Source organism: Saimiri boliviensis, chromosome 1, assembly GCF_048565385.1.
Source record: "Saimiri boliviensis isolate mSaiBol1 chromosome 1, mSaiBol1.pri, whole genome shotgun sequence".
In the NCBI taxonomy this organism is placed as follows: domain Eukaryota; kingdom Metazoa; phylum Chordata; class Mammalia; order Primates; family Cebidae; genus Saimiri; species Saimiri boliviensis.
The window spans coordinates 105,535,321-105,546,921 of record NC_133449.1 but is presented as its reverse complement, the minus strand read 5'-3'; the positions used below and the strand labels follow the sequence as shown (position 1 = coordinate 105,546,921).

The 11,601-nt window shown below is 56.4% G+C and overlaps 1 protein-coding gene across 1 annotated transcript; it reads left to right on the top strand.

Annotated features, from left to right (window-relative positions):
* Positions 1–3,328: 3,328 nt before the first annotated feature.
* CMTM3 (CKLF like MARVEL transmembrane domain containing 3) lies at positions 3,329–11,368 on the top strand. The gene is made up of 5 exons (XM_003936265.4): positions 3,329–3,590; positions 6,827–6,982; positions 7,967–8,062; positions 8,434–8,554; positions 10,242–11,368. Exons 1-5 carry the CDS (start codon positions 3,438–3,440, stop codon positions 10,268–10,270), a joined length of 555 nt encoding a protein of 184 aa, XP_003936314.3. The 5' UTR covers positions 3,329–3,437; the 3' UTR covers positions 10,271–11,368.
* Positions 11,369–11,601: the final 233 nt, after the last annotated feature.

The window sequence follows — 11,601 nt, the reverse complement described above, 5'->3', positions numbered from 1 at the left end:
CACTCTGTCACCCAGGCTGAAGTACCATGGCATGATCTCAGCTCACTGCAATCTCAGCCTCCCAGGTTCAAGCAATTCTCCTGCCTCAGCCTCCTGAGTAGCTGGAATTACAGGGGTACGACACCGCATCCAGCTAATTTTTTGTATTTTTAGTAGAGACAAGATTTCACCATGTTGGCCAGTGCTGGTCTCCAACTCCTGACCTCAGGTGATCAGCCCGCGTCAGCCTCCCAAAATGCTGGGATTACAGGTGTGAGCCACTATGCCTGGCCCAGAACCATGTTTTTAATATCACCAGTGGGAACCAGATTTCTCTCTGTAAGAACCCTCACCTGGCCTCCTCCTAGGGAATTGTCAGTAAAATCCAAACCCCAGGTTCTGGCCCTCCACAGTCTAGCTCTGCCCCTTCTCTGACCAGTTCCCCATGTCTTCCCCCTTTCCTATGCCCTAACACCTCGGCTCAGTCCTTTCTTTGACACTCCCTGCCTGGCTATTCTCCCAGCCAGTCAGACATCTGTTATCTGTTACCAGGAATACCTTTTTCAGGATTCTCTGGATATGTTTAGTGTTTATTCCACCATGACCACCAGCAGCAGCAGAAAGAGCTGGGGCCTTGCTGTACCCTAGGCACTGCTGTTGGATGAATAAATCAATGTCAAGAAAGGCTTCTCTGAGGAAGCAATACTGCATTCTAGTCACTGAAGAATAAGGAGGAGATAAGTAGTAAAGATGGTGGAGAAGCATTCCGGGTAGAGTGGTCAGCATGGACAATGGCTCTGTGGCCGGAGGGAGCATGGTTTGTTCCAGGAACTGTAAGGGGCCCATGGGAGAGGCAGTGGAGGGAAGCACAGCAAGGGGTTATATTTTCCTTTTATACCAAGACCCTGTGCAGAATGGGAAGCTCCCAAGTGGGGTGTGTGTGTGTGTGTGTGTGTGTGTGTGTGTGTGTGTGTGTTTCTTTGTGGGAGGAGATGGAAATGTTATGGGATCTTTGGGGTGTCGATTTTCTAGGTAGAAACTTCTGTGGCCAGTGGCACCTTTGCCTGAGTTCTTGTCTTGCATCTAGGAAGAATGAGGCACACAGACAAGTGGAGGGTGAACAAGACAATAGGAGCTTTACTAAGTGTTAGAAAGCTCAGAGGAGACCCATAGCGGGTAGCTTCTCTCTTTGGGCAGGTCATCCCATTGAGTGTTCAGCTCTCAGCAGAGAGGAGGCTATGGAGAGAGTGGCTCCTCTCTGCAGCTGGTCCTCCAGCTGCTCAGTTCTGGCTGAACCTGGTGCTTTTATGGACCTCAAAGGGGAGGAAGTGTGAGCCCAGTTTATCTATGGGCAGCCATGGGTGGGCCAGAAAGGGCAATACAAGTTCTCACTCTGGTCCGTTGGTCTGGCAGCCCTCAGGCCCTCGTTGGCCTGAAGGTGGGGCCTCACTGGGACCTGCCCTCTTCTGCCCAGAAATCTACTGGCCTCCTGCTGCCATTCATGAAGCCCAGGCTTTCCTGGACTTTGCTCCCAGATCAGAGCAGGTGCCCACAGCAGGAAGAAGCCAGGGAGCAGGAGAAGGAACTTCCAAGCCTAGAAGGGCAGGAGGGCCTTCCCTGGTCCCTAAGAGTGCAGGCATGCCTGAGCCTGCAGCTGTGGTTTGAGCGGCTGCAGCTGTGGGAAGGGGGGCCCAGGACTCCTGTCTGCCCTGTGGAGGAAGCCCAGGTCCACAACTGAGGTTTGGGTGGCTGCAGCTGCACCTGGGAGGGGAGGGCTCTTGCCTGCTCCATTGAGCATGCCACCCAGGCCATGTTTCCCTGCTGCAGCCTGATGATGGCAGCAGCCAGCTGTCTAGAGACATGGCTGTCATCAGAAGTGACCAATGGCTGGTGATTGTTAGGAGTGATGCAAGGTCAAGAGATAACCAGGTCTGGCCAGGCGTGGTGGCTCACACCTGTAATCCCAGAACTTTGGGAGACCGAGGCAGGCAGATTACTGGAGGGCAAGACCAGCCTGACCAACATGGAGAAGCCCCATCTCTACTAAAAATACAAAATTAGCCGGGTGTGGTGGCACATGCCTATAATTCCAGCTACTTGGGAGGCTGAGGCTGGAGAATCACTTGAGCCCAGGAGGCCAGGTTGCAATGAGCCGAGATCACACCATTGCATTCCAGCCTGTGCAAGAAGAGTGAAACTCCGTCTCAAAAAAAAAAAAGAAGTCTTTTCCTAAGATGGAGTTAGTTATGTCAAGGGTGCGCTATGCTGTGCTATAAGCTCTCCCCGGCTGCTGAGAGAGAAAACTTAAGGGCCTCTTAAAGATGCCATCACAGCAGTTCAGCTGGGAGCGTGCAGGAATGGTTTGGGCTCTAGTGGTGGTCAAAAGTGGACAGAGATCAGAGAAAGCTACAGAAGGTGAAGGTGGGAGGACCTTGGTGACAGACTGCCAGTAAGGAGGGACAAGGACGACCCGCAGGTCCCCACTAGTTGGGCGGAAGAAAAGGAGGGGACAATGCCCTTTACAGAGGCACAGGAAGCTGGGTCTTGATCACGCTGAACTCCAGACGCTCTGCAGATGGGCACACGTGAGTGGTGTGTGTGTGTGTGTGTGTGTGTGTGTGTGTGTGTGTGTGAGAGAGAGAGAGAGAGAGAGAGAGAGAGACAGCGACAGAGACAGAGAGAGAGACAGAGAGAGAGACATAGAGAGAGAGAATTGTGTTAGTGGGACGGGAACTGCAGGTCATGGAGTCCTGCAGATGTGCGTGCCTGTGTGTGGGTGTCTGTGTGTGTTTGCGCTTGTGTGCGTGTCTTTGTGCCTGGAGCTGCGCGTGCGGGTCTGAGAGTCCTCCAGGGTTGGGTTGGGGGAGGCGGGTGCATGATCAAGGCCTGAAAAGCCAACAAAGAGGCCCTGGGGGAGGGTGGGACAGCAGAGGACAGGAGGGATGGCCAGGGAAGTCGCAAGAAAACTCGGACCCCCAAGAGAGAGGCTTGGGGTGCGGAGCCGACATCACGGCCGGGGTCTTTGCTGTTTAGACGCCTGGGTTCCCGGATCCCGGACACGCGCACTGGCAGGAAGTTAGACCAGACACAGCGAGTATAGACAGCCCTTCTGGATAAGGGAAGATGGATGGGAGCCCCGATGGGGTGCCGGGGCGGTGATCTGGAGGTCTCCAGCGTCCTGGACGGGGGTGAAGGAGAAGGCGGGGTCTGCGGAAGCCCCAGGCCGGGGCGTGGGCGAGTCGGGCCCAGCACCCGTGGCCGCCAGGGTCCGAGGAGGAGGGGCGGGGCGGAGGAGCGAGTGGGGGCGGGGCGGGGCGGGGCGGCGGGGGATGCGCCTCTGCTCTCCAGCCAGTGTCGCCTGCCCTCCTTCCGCACAGCCCGCGTTTCCGCTTCCCTCCGGGCTTGGGGAGAGGGGAGCCAGGCAGAGCCCGGGCCCTGCAGCCGCCGCTGCCACCGCCATGTGGCCCCCGGACCCCGACCCCGACCCCGACCCAGACCCCGAGCCCGCAGGCGGCTCCCGATCCGGCCCAGTAGTCCCGGGGCTCCGCGCCCTGCTGCCGGCGCGTGCCTTCCTCTGCTCGCTCAAAGGCCGCCTCCTGCTGGCCGAGTCGGTGAGTGCGGCGGGATCCTCGACGGCCCTGCTTTTGGAGGGGGACGTCTGAGCACGGGTGGATTCCCGGGGTGACGGCAGTGCTCCGATTCCCCCTCCCCGCGCAGCCTCGGCCGACTTTTCTCAGGCACTAAGTTGGGCGGAGGTCCCCAAACTTTGGACGGCGGGTTGGGGGATCGAGTTGGGGCCTTCAGCGGCGCCGTCCCAGCGATTCCAGAGCTGGGGCCCGTGGGAAGAGGGTGGGGCCTTGTCTGGGCCCCAGGACTCGGCCCGTTCGGACCTCCGGGACTCCCCGGCCGCGGCGGGGTCCGCTTTCCTGCGAGCGGGGAGTTCGGACCGGGGCCTCGAGCTGCGGGGCGGAGGCGGGGCCGAACGATCGCTGGGCCGTGCGGAGCGGGAGGGACCCCACTTCAGGGACTGGGTGAGGCGGCCCAGTGGTGACTTCACCGCCCTCCTCCCCACCCCCGCCGGGCTCCTTCCTACTCTGCGCTCGCCCCCGCCCCAGCCGGTCGGGCTTCTTTGTCCTCTGGACACAGGAGGCGCCGGCACTGCCCGCCGTGGGGTGGGGGTGGTGCTGGGCCGAGGTGAATGGGGAGGGAGAGGCCGGGCCGGGGACCGGGGAAGGAGGGAGGAGGGAGCGGTGCATGTTGGCGGCCACTTATTGCTGAGATCGCAGCGACTTGGCGCTTCCTGCCCTTGTCCCCACTTTGCAGATGAGAGTGCTGAGGCGCCTGATTTGACAGGAGGCTCAACTGAGGGGTGCATTGAAAGCGGCCCGGAGGGTGGGGGCAGGAGGAAGGGATATTCTGCCCCGGGACCTCTCCCGGGTCGCTCAGGGCAGAAGGCGAAGGTGGTCCTGCAGCCTCTTCTGCGGTCATCCCAGAGGCCACACTCCCAGCCCTACCCTGGAGACCACTGGGAACCACTCGAGGGGAGAAGCCTGGAATCCACCGTCCCCTGAGGGGACCACCTCATGGGGGGAAGGAGGTGTATGACCAGCCAGAGCATAGAGGCCACCCTGGGGCTACCGGATGTCAGGAATCCAGGTCAAGGAGGATAAGGAGGGGTGAGGGGTCTGTACTCAGGGCTCACAGGAGCCGCTAAGGGCACTCCTGCTTCCCTTGTCCCCTAACTCCCACTCCCAGGCCAAGCAAGTGCAGAAGCTGACATGGACAGAAACCGAGAGAAGGGGCCCCAGAAATCCCCGGATGAAAAAACAGGAATTGAGAGGGGAATCCCCAGAATTAGGCTTTGGGGCAGGAAGGGGAGGGCCAGGAGGACAGCCTTTGGCAGAGGACCAGGGCTGGGTGGGTCCCACAGAAGGCCTTCCTGGCAGGCCCCAGCAGCCTCACAGCCCCTCTCTATGCCTTAGTCTGTCTGTCCAAAGGGGGCTCAGCAGCACCCAAGGCCATGTGCAGGGCGAATGGGGGTGCCCTGGGGACCCCCTGGGATCCCTCCAGTTCATTTGTCTGAAGCAGCCACAGCGTTTCCTGTGGGGCATCTGGGTGTCCCCTTGGGGCCCCCTGCGCCCACTAGAAGCTACTCAGCTATGGATATGTTAAGACGCAGGTACAATGGCAGAACCCAGGCCTCTCCAGCCGCTGAGGGCACTCTCCAGCACCCACAAGGCCAAGTTGCTTAAGAACTCTATCTGTGCCGGGTGTAGTGACTCACGCCTGTAATCCCAGCACTTTCGGAGGCGGAAGTGGGTGGGTCACCTGATGTCAGGAGTTCGAGACCAGCCTGGCCAGCATGATGAAACCCCGTCTCTCTTAAAAATACGAAAATCAGCTGGATGTGGTGGCAGGCACCTGTAATCCCAGCTGCTTGGGAGGCTGAGGCAGGAGAATCGCTGGAACCTGGAAGGCAGAAGTTGCAGTGAGCCGAGATCGTGCCACTGCACTCCAGCCTGATCGACAAGCAAGACTCTGTCTCCGGAGAAAAAAAAAAAAAGAACTCTATCTGGGGGGTCAGCCAGCCCTGGGTTCAAATTCTAGTAGCTTCTGATTAGCCATGTGACAGAGTCTTCTTGTCTGTAAGCGGGGCTGTGCTCATAGGTGGATGTGGGGATCAGGGGAGATGCTGGTGAGCCTCAGGGCACCAGGCACTGTGGAGCCCAGGCTGGCCAACAGATCACCTTGGCCTGCTCTGCAGCACACCTGGGCTGCAGGACTGACCAGGGCTCAGCATCCTCTCCCATCAGCTCTTCCCGTCTACAGAGTTGTGGGCAAGGCTGCAGTGAACATTTTGATTCTTGTAGTTCAAGTACAGCTGGTCCCACCTTTCACAGCTTGCCCTGTATGAATGAGGCAGTGGGGCCTGAGGTGTCAGTGCCAACGTACCCTCTTGGATGCTCCTTTCTTATTATGAGAATTTGCAAATGCATTAAAACGCTGAAAGATTTTTTTGCTTTATCTATCTGTCCATGAATCTATTGTGCCTAACGCAAAATAAATTGCAGACATCAGGACATTTGAACTCTGAACACTTCAGCTTGCATGTCATTAACTAAAGAGATCTGTCTTTGTTTTCAAGGTGCAATTTACATTCAGTGACAAGCACATGTCTTTGGTGTTGGGTGTTACTTTTTGGAAACTGGTTCCTGCCCAGCTTGGATTTGCCTCCAAAGGGCACTGAGTGGGGTGGATGTGCTTGGGAGGCTGGGGCTTTCTGACTGGGTCCTAGTGGGGAGCCAGGGTGGGGTTAGGACTCAGGGCCATGCCCAGGCCTGGGAGGCAGCATAGGTGTGGGCCTGGGCCATGCTGGGTTTTTTTTTTTTTTTTTTCAGTGGGGCACAGAGTCTCTCACTCTCTCACCCAGGATGGAGTGCAGTGGCCTGATCACAGCTCACTGCAGCCTCGACCTTCCCAGGCTCAGGTGATCCTCCTGCCTCAGCCTCCCAAGTAGTTGAGATTACAGGAACACACCACCACGCCCGGCTAATTTTTGTATTTTTTGTAGAAATGAGGTTTTGCCATGTGTCCAAGCTGGGGTTGAATTCCTGGGCTCAAGCAATCCACCTGCCTTGGCCTCCCAAAGTGCTGGGATTACAGGTGTCACCCATGGCGCTTGGCATGGGATTCTAATCTGGCTCTGCCACTTCCCAGCTGTGGGACTTTGAGCAGCTGGCTTCCCCTGCTGGAGCTTCCTCTATCCTTACCACAGGTCCTCACTCAGAGGAGCACTGGACAAGGAGCATGAAAAGGCTCTGGCTTCACCCAAACTCCTTGCCCGCAGGGTCTCTCGTTCATCACTTTCATCTGCTACGTGGCGTCCTCAGCATCTGCCTTCCTCACAGCACCTCTGCTGGAGTTCCTGCTGGCCTTGTACTTCCTCTTTGCTGATGCCATGCAGCTGAATGACAAGTGGCAGGGCTTGTGCTGGCCCATGATGGTGAGGACAGGGGCTCCATGAGGGAGGGGTGCCCTGCGCAAAGCAGCCAGATGAGGAGTCCAGAGTCATGCACTTGGGCCCTTACCCTTTCTCCAGTGTGCTGGAGTTTGCAGTTGGTTAGTACTGGATGGAGAGACCCAGCTTCAGATCATCGCAGCTCCACTACTCAGCAGCCCTGCAGTCTGGAGTGGGCTGTGGTGCCTCTAGAGGAGGTCTGTGAGACAGGGAACCCGGCAAGGGGTCTGTGGCCACAAGGTGGTGCTGGTAATCCCCACAGGACCTTCAGGAATGAGCTGCAGCCACAGGAATTCAAGCCATTTCCACGCAGGCAGGGCAAGTTAACTGAGGATATGCAGGGCCTACCCAGACCTCAGCCATTGGCAACCCTGACCTCGTTTTATCACCTGGGAGGGCTCAGACCCCAGTGGACTTTGCTGAATGAAATGTGTCCTAGAGAAAGTGCAGCAAAGGCTAGACTTGAACCCTAGTCTCTTGACTTCATATCTAACATCCACCACCTCAGGAGGGCTGCACCCTCTGTGTCCCCATCTTAGGGATGGGTAAGCAGAAACTGTAATCCATAAATGGATCCGCCACAAGAGTGTGGCAAAGCAAGGCCCAGGGCCAGATCTCCCCATTGGAGAGCAGGAAGGGAGCAGGTGGGAGTGTTTCCAACTTCTGCTTCCTCCAAGTGGGCCATGTCACAGGGCAGGCTGCAGCCTGATCCACACAGTTTTTTGTCCAGAGCTTAGGACAGCAGCCCCGCTGGACCTGAATATGGCAGTGTCAGCTGCTGGCAGGGCAGCAGAGGCATCTGGGGGGCATGACAAGGGCCTAGGCATGTGGGTGGGGCCAGGGTGGGGTAGGAGCCCTCCGGTGTGAGGCCTGGGGCTGGGAACATGACCAGGCTGCCAGGCCTCCTCCCCATGCTGTGCTCAGCTCCAGGGGGCTCAGGGCAACATGGTCGCACCCATCTCTCCCCAGGACTTCCTGCGCTGTGTCACCGCAGCCCTCATCTATTTTGCCATCTCCATCACGGCCGTCGCCAAGTACTCAGATGGGGCTTCCAAAGCCGCTGGGGTGAGCAGATGCCCCACCCTCCAGAAGCTGCAAATGCCCCTCTAGCTGCTCACTTGGGGTGGGACCTGGGGCAGATCCTTTCCCTGCTGGGGCCCCCCTGGGGGGTCCCGATGATGATTCCAAAGTCCTCTTGTTAGAGATTGACTCCACCCAGAATTTTGAAAGGCTGTTTGTCAAACCAAATTCACAGCTCATTTTCCCACTTCCGTTACTCAGAAGGGTCTGTGCCTGTCACTCTGGCTGTTTGTCCAAGCAGGTCTGAAATGGCCCCCAAGGCTGAGGCAGACGTGTCTCAGTGCCACCTGCCTTGTTCCCAGCCTCCTGGAGCAGGGAATCAGCCCTGTGATAAGTCCCATCCACTCTGCCCACAGGTGTTTGGCTTCTTTGCCACCATCGTGTTTGCAATTGACTTCTACCTGATCTTTAACGAAGTGGCCAAATTCCTCAAACAAGGGGACTCTGCAGATGAGACCACAGCGCACAAGACAGAAGGTGAGCAGCCACCCTGATCACCCCAGCAGTGCTGTGGCAGGGGCCTGCCCTCCTTTGGGGATGGCTGGCAAGTTTGAGGCTGGGGTGGGATCATTTGATCCATCTGATGGTAGGAAGTATTTTCACAACCCATTCTCACGTAGCGTCATGCAGCACTAATCACAAAGCCAATCCCATTCCCCTCATTCCCCCTCACCCAGCCTTTCTAAGAAGGGCAAGCAGTGGACATGGCAGAGCCTCGGGTCAAGCCAGCAAGTCTCCCTGGACAACCCTCCCCGCCACCACCCTGGGCAGCCAGTCACTTTCAGAGCACCTGCCCACCTGCGATCCAGAGTGGCCAACTCCCCAACTCAGCCCCTCTGCTGTCTCACCCACCCAGGCCTCTCCTGAGGAGCTCAGAGGCCAGACAGGAGTCAGACCCAGAAACCATGGGGAGGGACACATGACGTGTGCCATACCAGGGGAAGGGCCAGATGGGGCAGCAATGACAATAAAACAGAAGCCAATGGAGGGATACGGCGGCTGAAGGTGGGCCCACGCTGAATGCCAGCCAGCCTGGGGGTCCAGAGGGGACGCTAGAGCTAGGTCCTGACGGATGGCAGTAGAGGAGTGTGCAGGCAGAAGAGACCAGACAGGTGCAGGGAAGAAAGCTGAGAGGACAGAGAGCAGGGTCTTCTGCTCAGGGAGATGCTTTTCTAGACCTAACAGTGTGCTCCTGCTGGCAGTGCCTGTGGCCCAGCAGGTAGACCAGGGCAGCTCTGGAAGGGCCTACAGGTGCCACCCTGTGGTTGGGATCTTCCCTAGGGAGGACCCAGTGAGTTAGGCTTAAGAGCCACTAGTGTCCTAACAGCCAGGTGTTGGGACCATGGGGACTGTGAATCCCAGAAACCAGTCCTTCTGCTGGAAATGAATGCCACTCATCCCATTCCGTCCCTTAGCAAATACTAGGGTAGAGCTCCCCAGTGGTTTCCTCAGGTTCTGCAACCTGCTGCCAGTTGCCTGCAGCAAGTGCTCCCAGACTGCCAGTCCAGGGAACAAGTAGTGAACATCAGCAGAGACTTGGGTGGGGCTTTTTTGTTTGTTTGTTTGTTTGTTTTTTCTTTTTTTACTATTTGGAGAGTTTCACATATATAACAATTATTTTGCTATAAAATTACTCCTGGCTTATATGTTAGAATTGAATATAGAGGTCAGGCACAGTGGCTCCTGCCTATAATCTCAGCACTTTGGGAGGCCAAGGTGGGCAGATCACCTAAGGTCAGGAGTTCAAGACCAGCCTGACCAATATGGTGAAACCCCATCTCTACTAAAAATAGAAAAATTAGCCAGGCATGGTGGCACATGCCTGTAATCCCAGCTATTTGGGAGGCTGAGGCAGGAGAATCTCTTGAACCTGGGAAGGTGGAAGTTACAGTGAGCTGAGATCACGTCATTGCACTCCAGCCTAGGTGACAAGCAAGACTCCGTTTCGAAAAAAGAAAAAGTGGCTGCTGCCCGTGGCGAGCCTCTGGCCCAGGGCCTGCCCTCATGCCAGCGATTACTGGGAGAGTAATTTAACGGTAGAGTCAGCTGCAGGAGGCCTACACCCAGGCTCCTGCCAGCAACCCAGCTGTGCTTCTCCAGAGACTGTTCCAGGGCACCGCTGCCCTGAGCCTCCTGCCAAGCATCCTCTCTGCTTTCCTTTCAGAAGAGAATTCTGACTCGGACTCCGACTGACAGCCTGGTGGTGCCCTGGCAACCTGAGCCACACAGGCCTCCACCCATGCACCACACAGGGAACGCTGACATTGGAGGGGAGGCCCGGACTTCTGAGTTGCAGAGCGGGTTGCAGACACGGCAGGCCCCCAGAGCCTCAGGTCCTGCTTCAGCCCAGCCTACCAGCCTTGCCCCTCAGCTCAGCACTGTTGACCATGCTGTGCATGGGGGCATCTTGGGTATCCCACCCCTTCTCCCCATTTCTGTCCCACAGGCCTTCAGCCCTTCAACCTTTCTGACAAAAACCAGCACAAGGAGTCAAAGCAGAGCCTTGTCTCCACCTGGGCAGCAGGCAGTCCACACTGCTAGTTGGCAGGGGTCAGGGGAGGTCTTCTGTGTTTCACTAACAGGAACAAAGACAGAAACTTGACAGGGCTGCCACACCAGGCCCAGTGGGTTTGTCTGCATTTAGTGCTTCTGCCCACGCCAGGCACTTTGGTGACAATGGCCCAAGAATCTTTGGTTCAAGGAACACCAGTTCCTCTTCATTCCTGAAGCAGGGAGAAACTGACCTTCGCTTTATCGCCTAGGAGAGTGTGGGGCTCGGCACCCAGAACTGACACCAACCACCCTTGGAAACCATGTCTTCTGGGAGTGAGATGACCATTCTGGGTCTAACACTGTTTAAAGAAGAGCTCATAGACTGACTGATCCCAAAGACAGAGGGTACCAAACAGTGATGTCACGGTGGCAGTGTCACAGGGAGCTGGGCGGGCCCAGCCAAACCCTCCTTCTTCCTAGAGCCCAGACAGCAGGCAAGAGTTCCTGGGACCCTCAGGACGGTGAACTTCCAGACCCCAGAGCAGGTCTATGGTCCACGCCGGGAGATGATACCAGCCTTCTGTGTTCACCTAAGGACTTATACTGTGTATCTGTCTTTGATGGACTTTTATAACTTTTTATATTTTTTTTAATACAAAAGCAGCTTCTTAACAGATGGCATTTTCTGTGACTCTAGGCCTTTTGAAGGAGCCAGAGTTTGGAGCATTTATGGCCTTATTCTCTTGCATGTGAATCTCTTACTCTGAAAAAAAGCCATAATGAATGAAACCAGACTGACCACTTGCTTGGAGTGTGTGTTTGAAAAACCAGAGCAATACTGTCTGGTATCATGTCAGGTTCGATACCAACTGGCAACACCGGTGTGGATCCTGACAGCCTTCAGTCTTAGCAACAATACATATGAAATCTGAGTACCATTTAATCCTTTCAGTGGTCCCTAACCTTTTTGGCACCAGGGACCTGTTTCGTGGAAGACAGTTTTTCCACGGACCAGGGATTGGGGGATCAGT